General features: G+C 60.3%; 2 protein-coding genes across 3 annotated transcripts; one reads left to right on the top strand and one right to left on the bottom strand.

Moving 5' to 3' along the window:
* Window positions 1-15: 15 nt before the first annotated feature.
* On the bottom strand, window positions 16-4,335 carry CTU2 (cytosolic thiouridylase subunit 2). Its single transcript, XM_058813797.1, has 15 exons — window positions 4,113-4,335; window positions 3,664-3,738; window positions 2,946-3,024; window positions 2,807-2,866; window positions 2,652-2,712; window positions 2,039-2,148; window positions 1,689-1,957; window positions 1,476-1,611; window positions 1,245-1,376; window positions 1,058-1,149; window positions 890-981; window positions 694-745; window positions 528-594; window positions 396-454; window positions 16-304 (listed from the first exon to the last, which is right to left on the bottom strand). The coding sequence occupies exons 1-15, from the start codon at window positions 4,190-4,192 to the stop codon at window positions 256-258; spliced, it is 1,413 nt and encodes a 470-aa protein (XP_058669780.1). The 5' UTR covers window positions 4,193-4,335; the 3' UTR covers window positions 16-255.
* Window positions 4,336-4,474: 139 nt separating this feature from the next.
* RNF166 (ring finger protein 166) lies at window positions 4,475-10,919 on the top strand. 2 transcript variants are annotated; one of them, XM_058813531.1, is made up of 6 exons: window positions 4,475-4,652; window positions 5,759-5,915; window positions 6,660-6,772; window positions 7,424-7,538; window positions 8,235-8,342; window positions 9,038-10,919. In XM_058813531.1, the coding sequence occupies exons 1-6, from the start codon at window positions 4,480-4,482 to the stop codon at window positions 9,101-9,103; spliced, it is 732 nt and encodes a 243-aa protein (XP_058669514.1). In that variant the 5' UTR covers window positions 4,475-4,479; the 3' UTR covers window positions 9,104-10,919. The 2 variants fall into 2 exon arrangements, with proteins under 2 accessions (XP_058669514.1, XP_058669515.1); XM_058813532.1 differs by having other exon boundaries at window positions 8,204-8,342.
* Window positions 10,920-11,207: the final 288 nt, after the last annotated feature.

The raw sequence follows: 11,207 nt of genomic DNA, 5'->3' as shown, positions 1-11,207 counted from the left end.
ATACAGATACCGAATAAAACAAACTTGAGGCCTCCCTGGCTGGCAGGCAGCTGGGGCAAGGAGGTGGGAGGGACTGGGGACCTGCACCCCAACCAACCCCCAATAAATGGGGATGGGGGCTCTCCCTGCTCCTGGCTGGCACATAAATGGGGTATAAAAGCAGCAGAAGTGGGGTACAGAAGCAGCTGCCTGGCTGTCAGGAATGTAGCCCTGAGGAGTGGCAGTGGGATGTGTCCCCTGCTGTCCCCAACCCCTTCAGTTCTCACTAGACTCCTGGTTCTCCTGGTTCTGCTCCATCTCAGCTCTGCAGGGAACAGACACTGGCTGGACACAGCCTTGGGGGCTGAGCAGGTGGGGAGGAGCCCCCCAGCCCCAGGAACCCCCAGCCCCGGTACCTGCGGATCCTGCGCTGGCCCTCGGCGCGCATGTAGGGTGGCAGCGTGTCAAGGGGACCCTGCACGAGAGGGCTGTGAGCCTGGCGACCCCCACCACCCCCGAGGCCCACCCTCTGCACCCCAAAACCTCACCAGCTCCTTGAAGGTGAGGCGGCAGCTGTAGCACAGCAGGGGGATGTAGGCGGCTTTGCTCTCTACCCTGTGGGACAGGGATGGGGACAGGGACACTCAGCGGTGCCATCTTGGTGGCCTGGGGGCAGCTGTGGGATCCTGGAATGCCCCCAGCCCATGTGCTCACCCTGGTGCTGGTTCCTCCCAGATCAGCGTGGGCTCCAGAGCCAGCTCCTCCTCTGTAAGAGCCAGGGGGTCACCGAGGGGTGCATGGCTGCTCCCCAAATCCCCCCAGAGCCCTCCCCACTCACCCCCAATGGGGTCCAAGACACTGAGGGGTGCTGGGCTGCTCCCCAAATCCCCCCAGAGCCCTCCCCACTCACCCCCAATGGTGTCCAGGCCGCAGAGGCAGAGGAGGCAGCGCTGGGACTCACTGCTGGCCTTGGCTGGCTCCGGGCTCAGCTTCTCTCCAGTCCTGCGGCCAAAATGAGGGTTGTGCGTAGACCCCAATCCCTCCACACCCCCAGTTTCCCCCCATGGACCCTCCATACCTGTACACGGTGCTGATGGTGGAGGGGAACTCCTCCTGCAGCCCCAGCAGGAAGCGCTCAACCAGTTGGTGGATGCTGAGCTTCTCCCGGCGCTGAGGGAACAACAGGGAGGGCAGGGCAGCACTGAGGGTCCTGTCCCTGCCCTGGGGACTCCCAGCGTGGGCTCCCCACCACGGGACACCCCTACCTTGGTGAAGAGGGGTGGCACAGTGACGGTGGGGACGCTGAAGAAGCGGTTGTAGAAGGCGATCTCCTTGGCCGTGTAGTCCCGCATGGGTCTCACCACCATCACATCACCGTGGCGCTGGTCCGTGAAACCCTGTGGGTGCAGGGCTGCCAGGGGACTGTGCCACCACCAAGCCACATCCCCCATGGCATCGTGTCACCCCTGGGGTGTGGGTGGCTGTCCCCAGCTCACCGTGTCCACGGCGAGGTAGGCGCCGCGCCCCAGCGAGAGGTTGGTGAGGAGCTTGATGGCCACGCGTGTGAGGCTCTCGCCCATCATCACCTTGGCATAGCCCTTGTCCCGGGCTGTCTGCACGATCAGGTGGGTCCTGGGCACAAGGGGACAGCGGGTCAGAGCCACCCTGTGCCCAGCTGGCAGCGGTGCCAGGCAGGGTCAGTCCCTCACCGCAGCATCTCCAGCAGCTCCTCCCGCGCCGTCGCTGTTGTCGCAGCCTCGAAGCTGCGGAGCAGCTCCTGGGTTTGGGCAGCGTCTGGCAGGCAGGGGGTGGCTCCTGCTGGCCTGTCCGGGGTGCTGTGACCAGGCAGGGAGGTGCCACTGTCCCCATCCTGTCGTTGCTGCTGGATGAAGCTGTCCACAGCCTCCTTGTAGGAAGGGCCGGACGTGCCGGTGCACTCCGGCCCCGGCTGTAGGATGGATGGGGGCAGCTCCAGCGCCTGTGGGGCAGAGAGGGATACAGGGCAAGCTGTCCAGAAGTCTCCCCTCACCTCAGCAGCTGTCCCATGTCACCCCAATACCTCCTCCAGGTGGACCAGGTGGTACGGGAAGCCGGTGGCCTGCAGCAGGGTCTCCATCTGGGCCAGGGTCTGCTGCCGCTGCTCCGGGCTCTGCCTGCGCACGGCTCCCTCTGCAAGGAGGGGACACTGCCAGGGCTGCTGCCACACTGCCACATCCCTGGGACAGGGTGGCAGCTCCACAGCCCTGGCACAGTGCAGGGGACACTGGGCAGGGAGCAGGGAGTGGGGCTGGGAATGTGCAGGGGATGGGCAGCAGAACTGGGAATGGGACAGGAACAGGCAGTGAGCTGGGAACTGGCAGCAGGATAGAGCACTGGCAGTGGGGCAGGAACAGGTATGGGGCCAGAATGGGCAGGGAACAGGCACTGGGGCTGGGAACGGGGCAGGGAACAGGGAACGAGGCTGGAGCAGGAAATGGGGTTGGAATGGGCAGCTGGACAGGAGCAGGGATTGGGCAGTTGGACAGGAGTAAGGAATGGGGTTGGAATGGACAGTTGGACAGAGAGCAGGGGATAGGGTTGGAATGGACAGCTGGATGTGGAGCAGGGATTGGAGAGCTGGATGTAGAGCAGGGATGGGGTTGGAATGGGCAGTTGGACAGGGGCTCCCTCACCCTCAACGTAGACAAGTCCGGGGATGAAGCGGAGCCTCTTGGCCGCCTCCCGGCTGAGCCCCTACAGAAGAGTGGGGTGAGGAGTGGGGTCAGCTGTGGGGTGAGCTGTGGGGTGAGGGGGGACGAGCCGTGCACCCCTCCGAGTCCCCACTCACCTCCTGCACCTGCCTGACCATGGCACTGGAGGCCGGGCCCCCCGACACTGCCAGCAGCACCTGCGGGGACAGCAGGGACAGTCACCAGTCGTGGGGCCACCCCCGGGTCCCCTCTGTGGGTCCCCCTGCCTGTCAGTACCTTCTCTCCCGGGAAGATGACGCGGTTCTTGCCCAGCATGGCACGGAACTTGTGCACAAAGTACTCACGGAAGCAGCCACTGGGGGACACGGGGACATGGGGACTCCTGAGCCACAGCTGGGCCCATACCCCCAGACCCCACATCCCCAAAGTCCCACTGATGTCCCCCAGACCAGTGTCCCAAAGATCCAATGATCCCGATGAGCTACGTCCCCAAACGTTCCTGTCCCCCCTCCTATGCATCCTCAACACTCAACGTCCCCAAGCCTTGATGTTGTTTGGCCCCGCTGTCCCAGACACCCAATGTCCCCAAGCCCTGAAGTCCCAGAGATCTAACGTCCCCAACATCCCAATGCTCCAGACACAACGTCCCTGAGAACAAATGTCCCCAATCCCTGATGTCCCCAAGACACAAAGTTCCCAAGCCTCCATCCTCTGGAGACTCAAAGACCCCAATTTCTGATGTCCCCAATTTCTGATGTCCCCAAGCCCCAGTGTCCCCCAGCCCCATTGTCCCCAAGTCCCAATGTCCCCAAGTTCTAATGTCCTCAAGTCCCAATGTCCCCCAGCCCCAATGTCCCCGAGTTCTGATGTCCCCAAGTCCCGATGCCCCCAATTTCTGATCTCCCCAATTTCCAATGTCCCCAGCCCCAATGTTCCCAATTTCTGATATCCCAAATTTCTGCTGTCCCCAGCCCCGCCGCCCCCGGTCCCTCACCGGCAGAACGGGTCCCCGACGCGGATGACGAGCGCGGCCGTGCTCTGCCGGCACTTCATGCACGTTCGGGGCTGGCTGCGGGGACACGGCTGGTCACCGGGGACACCGGCACCGACCCCCGGGAGCGGTCCCGGTCCCCGGGCGGCACCAGGGATACCGGGATGTTACCGGGGGAAGCACCGAGAGATATCGCGGGTACACCGGGAGCGGGGGATCGGGGATGGCAATGGGGAGCACTGCAGGGATACCGGGGATGTTACCGGGGTTAACAGCAGAGGCAGCCCCGGGGGATTCCAGCGAGACACCGGGGACAGTACCGGGGGGACACCGGGGCGGTACCGGGGGGTGCTGGCGGGCACATCAGGGATGTACCGGGGATGCCCGGGGGAACACCGGGGAGTACCGGGAGCGGCCCCGCGGGTCCATCCGAGGCCGGACCGGACTCACACCTGTCTGCCGGTGCGCGGCGGCGCCGCGGCGGTTCCGCGTCCGCCCCGCAGCCGCCACCGCCACCCTCCACGTCGCACATTGCGGCGCCACTTGGTCCCGGTGTATCCCGGCTGGTCCCGGTAGGTCCCGGTGAGTCCCGGTGGGTCCTGCTCGGCCCGGGCGCCGCTCGGCCTGGTTCGGCTCCGCTCGGCTCTTTCGGCTCTCACTCGGCTCCGCTTGGCTCCGCTCGGCCTGGTTCGGCTCTTCTCGCCTCGCACTCGGCTCGTCTCGGTCCCGCCGCGTCCCGGCGCGCTCCCGTCGCACGGCGGTGACGCGTTGGCGCCGCTCGGTGACGCGCTGCCCGCCCCGCCGGCCGCCGCCGCCGCCATGTTCCGGAGCCTGCTGGTGGCGGCGGCGCAGCGGCCGCAGGGCCCGGCCGGGCCCCCCCGCGCCGCCCCCGGGCCCGGCGCCGCGGCCGAGGCGCTGGAGGCGCAGTTCAGCTGCCCCATCTGCCTCGAGGTTTTCCACCGCGCCGTCGGCATCGCGGGCTGCGGCCACACGTGAGACACTCGGGGCCCGGGCGGGGGCGGCGGGGACCCCCGGGGACCCTCGGGCTGAGGCGGCCCCGGGGACGCGCGGGACGCGGGGCTGGGCGCTGTGCCGGCCCTGGGATCATCCTCGCGGTGACCGCAGCCGGCACCGAGACCCCCGGCCCACACCGGGGATGGTTCGGTACCGGGGCCCTCAGCCCATCCCACAGCGGAATCCCCATCCCTCCCCCTCCCCTCCCTCATCTCCCAGGTCTCGCTGCTGTCCCCGGGCCCCCCGTGTCTGCCCAGCATCTCGGGGGCATTTAGGGTTCCTGGTGAGCAGGAGGGACCGGGAATGCCGGGATAATGGGATTTTGGGGACGGGATTCCTTTGCTCCTGGGGCTGTAAGGACCTTGGAATGAGCTCCTGCCTGGCCTGGATACCCAGCACGGGCTCGGGCTCCTTTCAGATCCAGCCTTGGAGCAGGGGAATTGTCTGAGCCTGCAGGAGCTCCCTGGGGGCTCCCCTGCTCCCAGTTATCCCAGTTCTCCCAGTAGGGTTGCTGATCCCTGTGGTGCCCTGAGAGACTGCCCAGAACAGAGTTAAAGGAATAAAATAGGGATTTGTTAAGAAGCCTTCAAAGGATGCACCTTGGGCAGTACAAGAGCCCAGGATGGACTCTGAGCCACAGGTTTTCACATTTTTATAAGATTTGGTCCATTTCCACATTGGGGTTAATTGTCCAGTCCCAGCTCCAGGTGATGCAGTCCCATCCTCACAGTTTGCTCTGCTCAATTCCCTGCTGTTTGCACTTTTTGGGCCTTTTTGTTGTTTGCACCTTTTGGGCCTGAAGTTGCAGCGGTGTCCTTGGTTCTGGGGGTGGAAAGGATTGTTCTGTGTGACTGAGGAGAGGAAAAGGATTGTTCTGTGTGCCTGAGCTGTGAGGAGAGCTGCTGACACTCTGTATAGAGTTCAGAGTTATGTACCAATGCAGTGCAGAACCCGAAAATACAAAACCTAAAAATGCTAAAAAGCTAGACCCCATCAGCTGGGTTTTGGGGTGTCCCGGGCAGCAGGGGTGCCCTGCTGGGGTGCTGCTGTGCCCGGGCTGCTCAGGGCCCCCCTGTGCCCGCAGGTTCTGTGGGGAATGCCTGCAGCCCTGCCTGCAGGTGCCCTCCCCGCTGTGCCCGCTCTGCCGAGTGCCATTCGACCCCAAGAAGGTGGAGAAGGCTTCCAGCGTGGAGAAACAGCTCTCGTCCTACAAGGCTCCCTGCAGAGGCTGCAGCAAGAAGGTAAAGCTGTGAGGCTGCTTGTCCCCATTGTCCCCATCCTCCTTGGAATGTGTCCAGACAAGGAAACAGAGCTGGGAAGGGGCTCAGCCTGGAGAAAAGGAGGCTCAGGGGGCACCTTGTGGCTCTGCACAGAGGGGACAGCCAGGGAGGGTCAGGCTCTGCCCCCAGGGAATGGGGACAGAACCTCTGGGGGTCCCTGCAGCCCCAAATCTCCATTCTGCAGGGTGGGTGCATGTCACTGTTAGGCTGGACATGACATACGCACGTGATCAGGGTCCAAGAAAAAAAGTTTTTTATTCTGTGTGTTCTCCAGCTTATAAACTCTTAACAAAGTGTGATTTTAAGTCATTAACTATGTCACAATAGCTTATTATATTCATTGGTCCAAAGCAATTAACGTCAATGTAATTGGCAAAAGTTTTACAGAAATTTAATAAGGCATGTATACGCATCTACTTATGCACACGGTCTAGCTTACAAAGATTTTTATGTGTCTTTTCTAATCTGTTTCCATGCTGATGGCCTTGTCTCCTTCCCTGCTATGGATGCACTCCAAAACCATCAGTTGTTATTTCTGCTGTTAACTCAGCTTGGCTTGCAGGCCAGCTGCCCAGCCCCTCCATGGGTGCAGCATTCCCAGTGCTGTGGGTGGTGGAGCAGAGGTCGCTGCCAGCCCAGCTGCTGTCCTGGCTCCTGGCAGGTGTCCCCGCAGCTCCAGGAGTGTTCCGTGTCCCCCTCCTGCAGGTGACCCTGGCCAAGATGCGCTCGCACGTCTCGTCCTGCGCCAAGGTGCAGGAGCAGATGGCCAACTGCCCCAAGTTTGTTCCAGTGGTCCCCACATCCCAGCCTATTCCCAGGTATGCCTGAAACGGGGCCCTCCTTGCATGCCCCAAAATCCAGGTGTGTGTTGTGCCTGTCCTGGGAGAGGAGCAGCACCTCTTCCCTCCTGGTGCTGTGTGACCGTGTTCACAGGGGGCTTAGGTTGAGGGAAGAGATGAGAATGTTGACTTTATGTTTAGAAGGCTTGATTTATTATTTTTTGATATATATTACGTTTAAACTATACTAAAAGAATAGAAGAAAAGGTTTCATCTCAGAAAGCTAGCTAAGCTAAGAATAGAAAGGAATGAAAACAAAGATTTGTGGCTTGGGCTGAGAGTGTGAGCTGGCTGAGCTGTGATTGGCTATTAATTATAAATATTCAAGATAAGCCAATGAAAGATCTACCTGTTACATTCCACAGCAGCAGATAACCATTGTTTACAGTTTGTTCTTGAAACCTCTCAGCTTCTCAAAAATAAAAAATCCTAAAGAAAGGATTTTCATGAAAAGATGTCTGCGACAGCGCTGCTGCTCTGGGTTTTGGGCTGTGGGGTGGGATGAAGGATCCACCCAAGCAGGGAGGTGAGCTGGGCTGGCTCCTGCTGCCACAGAGCTGTGTGTGTGTCAGTTTGGAAGGAGGCAGTGCAGCCTCCCCTCGGCTCTGAGCCCATCCTTGCTCTCTGCAGCAACATTCCCAACCGCTCCACGTTCGTGTGTCCGTACTGCGGGGCAAGGAACCTGGACCAGCAGGAGCTGGTGAAGCACTGCATGGAGAACCACAGGAATGACCCCAACAAAGTGGTGAGTGCTGCTGGGGGTGTGGGACAGCTCTGGGAACCAGCCACAACCCTGCAGCATCCCAGGATGTTTGTGCAGGCACTGCTGTGTTCCAGATGGTTTAAATCCCTTTGGGAGATGGGGATCTGTGTCTGCTTTGTTGGAGGCTCCCTGGAATGAGCTGCCTCCCTTCCCCTGTTCCTGTAAACCAGGTGGTGCTGCATTTCCTCTCCCTGTTCCCTCTGGGTTGACCAGGGTGGGGAACTTGGGATCTTCAGCACAGGAAGGACCTGGAGCTGATGGAGATCACCAAGGTGATCAGAGGGGTGGAGCAGCTCTGCCATGAGGAGAGGCTGAGAAAATTTGGATTATTCAGCCTGGAAAAGAGAAGCCTCAGGGAGACTTAACTGTGGCCTTCCAGGACCTTCAGGAGAGGTGGAGAGAGGCTGTTGACAAGGGCCTGGAGTGACAGGACGAGGGGGAATGGATCCAAACTGCCAGAGAGTTGGTTTGGGTTGGATATTAGGAAGAAATCCTTCCCTGTGAGGGTGGGCAGGCCCTGGCACAGGTGCCCAGAGCAGCTGTGGCTGCCCCATGATCCCTGGCAGTGCCCAAGGCCAGGCTGGATGGGGCTTGAAGCCTGTCAGAGGAGGGGCACCCAGCACTCACCTCTCTGGGTGCCTGTGCAGGTGCCACCATCCCGTGTCCCTGTCCCCACAGGTGTGCCCGGTGTGCTCGGCCATGCCCTGGGGGGATCCCAGCTACAAGAGTGCCAACTTCCTGCAGCACCTGCTGCACAGGCACAAGTTCTCCTATGACACCTTCGTGGTGAGTCTGACCCTGAGCCAGAAAAGGGGAAAAAAGGGGATCCCCCTCCCCATGTTCTATGCCAGGAGGTGAAACCAGCCCTTCATGTCCCACCCACGAGACCCCCACACACACCAGGGTCTCCTCACACACCAGGAGGAGAGGGGGTTGTTCCTGCACTCCACAATATGGGTTTTTCCATGGAATTCTTCCCCTGAGGATTATAACACAAAGCTCCTTTTCTGGGAGGTTTTGGGAGCAGGGGGTGGGAGCAGCCCTGCCCCAGGGTTTGGGGTTGTGGTTGCTGCATGTGGGGGGTCCCTGACCCCTCCTGTGTGGGGGGCAGCAGTGATGGCTCAGCCTTGGCCTCAGGGGAGGCTCTGTTCCCATCCTGCTTTCATTGGAGAGATGTCAGGAAAAGGAACCTCCCGGCATTTTCAGAGGAATATCCCAACCCAGAGCTCTGCAAAACCCCTGGCCTCGCTGGAAGGCTTCACCCTTTGGCCTCAGCTTGTGTGGGCAGGTTCCATCCCTCCTGCCAGGCGTGGGATCCTGGGCAGGAGAGGGGTGGTGTGGGCACAGAGAGCACGGGTGGCGCTCCTGGGATCCGTGTGCCAGGGGAATTCAGGCTCCATGGCACAGGAGCAGGCAGAGCACCGTGGGCACAGCGTGCCCTGGCTGTGCCAGCTCTCTGAGCTGCCCTGTTTGCTTTTCAGGATTACAACATCGACGAGGAGGCAGCGTTGCAGGCAGCCCTGGCTCTGTCCCTCTCTGAGAACTGAGGCTGATCCCTCTCCCTGCCCTGGCTCCTTCTGGACGCTCCAGGAACCCTCTCTGTTCCCACTGCAATTCCCACCTTGTTGAAGAAGGTGGAGCCTCTCCAGCTGTCCCAGTGAGTGAGCAGAGAGCTGTGGAGCAGGGCTGGGATCACTCCTTGGATTGTGTTTAATATCCCTGTTGGGAGCTTAGCCCTGTGTCCAGCTCTGTTTATTGCTAGATGCTTTTTGGCACACTCGTCCCTGCTCTCTGGTGCAGCAGAACAGGTACTGGAACTGATGGATTGGATGCCTAACACCCTCCCTTGGGACTGCAATCAGCCACATCCTTTCAAAAAGGAGGAAGGCAGCACAGAGCTTCTTTTTTTAAACTCTCCAAGGATTTTTCTAGAGATGTCAGGCTGTCCTGACCCCCCTGCTGGAGGCTGCAGCTGCCTCCTTCAGCTGAATCCCAGGATGGGACTGAAGAGTGGTTCAGAGGAGGCCTGGAGGAGGCATCCAGGGAATCCTCCCCTTCCTCGTTTTGTACCGGCTCTTGGGACACCAAATCCTTGCCTTTTTCTACACAAAGCAGTGAAGCCTTTTCCACGTTTTCTAGAGCGGTCTCAGAAGCTGCTCCCCTTCACTCTGCAATATCTGCCACCCAGGACAAGAGTATTTTTATGGAACATTATCAAGAAAGTTTATTTTTTACACAGATAACCCAAGCAAACGAGCACGTGGCTTGGGAGTGGGGCAGGAGCTGGATCCTGGAGCAGGTCGGACTCTGAGGTAGGGGGAGGTGCAGGGATCTTTCTGGCACATGCCTGCATATTTCTGGGAGATCCCTGGATATTTCTGGGCCTTTCCCTTCCCTCAGCAGAATCCTCTGCCTGTGAGGGAGCAGGCAGGATGCTTGGGTTGGATGCCCATGGAATGGCTGTCCCTGCAGGATCCCAGCCCCGAGCTGCTGATCCCCCCAGCAGTCAGGGACTGCATTTCCCTGTGGGAATCCCTCCCTGGGAATGGGGCACTGTTCATCCAAGGTGCTCCATCCACAGCATCCTGGAGCCCCCTTCCCCCGGCCCCTGCCTCTCAGCCCTGCTGCTGCTGCTGCTGGGCTTGGCTCTGGAGGGCTGGGAGGGGCTGTCAGGGAGATGGCACCAGCCACGGGGTGGTTCCTGAGAGCCCTCCTGCAGGGAAGGGCTGGGAGAGGCCCCCTCTGCTCGAGGAGTTCCTGAGCTTTATCCAAAACCTGGCTCCAGCTCTGCTCTAGCAATACTGCCTTGGGGTTTGTTCTGGTTTTCATAGTGCTGGATGACTTTGGGACCTGCAGCCCTGTGAGGAGCCCTGAGCTCCCCTGGCAGGGCAGGGAAAGGGATGGGACCTTCTCTGAGCTGCCCAGCAGTGCTGGGGGACGTTCCTGTGGGATGGAGAGCGCTGCAATCTTCCAGGAGGGACCCAGGAGCGTTTCCCTGTGCTGTGCTCAGCTCTCGTGGAGCAGCCTCCATGAGAGATCCAGCTCTCTTCACCTCGGGCTCCTTCCCTCTCTCCTCCTTTTCCTCCTCCTTTTTGCCCCACAGAGACAGAGCAGGGGCAGCAAGAGCTGCTTTTGTAAAGCACTTTAAGGCCCTGGGTGTGAGGGGCCACACCGGGCTGTGCCAGGGGTCCCCTCTGTGCCAGGGGTCCATGGATACCCCACTGGCCGTGCCCACCAGTGCATCACCCACCACTTTTTTGCATAATTAGAACTTTTAACGAGCCGTCCTGTTTTTTGAAAAGGAATTAACTCGATGACGTATTTGTAGCAGACCATTTTTCTCAATAAAGGCAGTTTCATCCACGCGTGGCCTCTGGGGGGGGGAGCACTGGAGGGATACTGGGAACACTGGGATACTGGGGCACTGGGATGCCGGGGCACTGGGATACAGTGGCCCTGAAGGCTGTGGGGGCACTCAGAATGTCCTGGGGACATTCGGATCCATGGATCCCCGGACACTTGCAGGGATCCGGTGCTTTTATACCGGGGATATGTGGATATTTGGGGTGTGAAGGTGACAGGGAGTGCGGGAGCACTGGAGGTGTACTGGGAGCACTGGGGCGGTGCTGGGGCAGCGGGGTGCTGGACACT

Source organism: Ammospiza caudacuta, chromosome 13, assembly GCF_027887145.1.
Source record: "Ammospiza caudacuta isolate bAmmCau1 chromosome 13, bAmmCau1.pri, whole genome shotgun sequence".
Taxonomy (NCBI): domain Eukaryota; kingdom Metazoa; phylum Chordata; class Aves; order Passeriformes; family Passerellidae; genus Ammospiza; species Ammospiza caudacuta.
The sequence above is the reverse complement of the archived record's forward strand: the minus strand, read 5'-3'. Positions and strand labels throughout refer to the sequence as shown.

Bases quoted from the DNA above. Each gene is read 5' to 3' on its own strand.
- CTU2 (XM_058813797.1), bottom strand. From the start codon at position 4,192: ATGTGCGACGTGGAGGGTGGCGGTGGCGGCTGCGGGGCGGACGCGGAA. The intron at 1,150-1,244 runs GTAGGGGTGTCC...TTGTTCCCTCAG, and splicing joins TGCCACCCCTCTTCACCAAG to CGCCGGGAGAAGCTCAGCAT. The intron at 982-1,057 runs GTATGGAGGGTC...TTTTGGCCGCAG, and splicing joins ACCATCAGCACCGTGTACAG to GACTGGAGAGAAGCTGAGCC.
- RNF166 (XM_058813531.1), top strand. From the start codon at position 4,480: ATGTTCCGGAGCCTGCTGGTGGCGGCGGCGCAGCGGCCGCAGGGCCCG. The intron at 5,916-6,659 runs GTAAAGCTGTGA...CCCCTCCTGCAG, and splicing joins GCAGAGGCTGCAGCAAGAAG to GTGACCCTGGCCAAGATGCG. The intron at 6,773-7,423 runs GTATGCCTGAAA...TGCTCTCTGCAG, and splicing joins ACATCCCAGCCTATTCCCAG to CAACATTCCCAACCGCTCCA.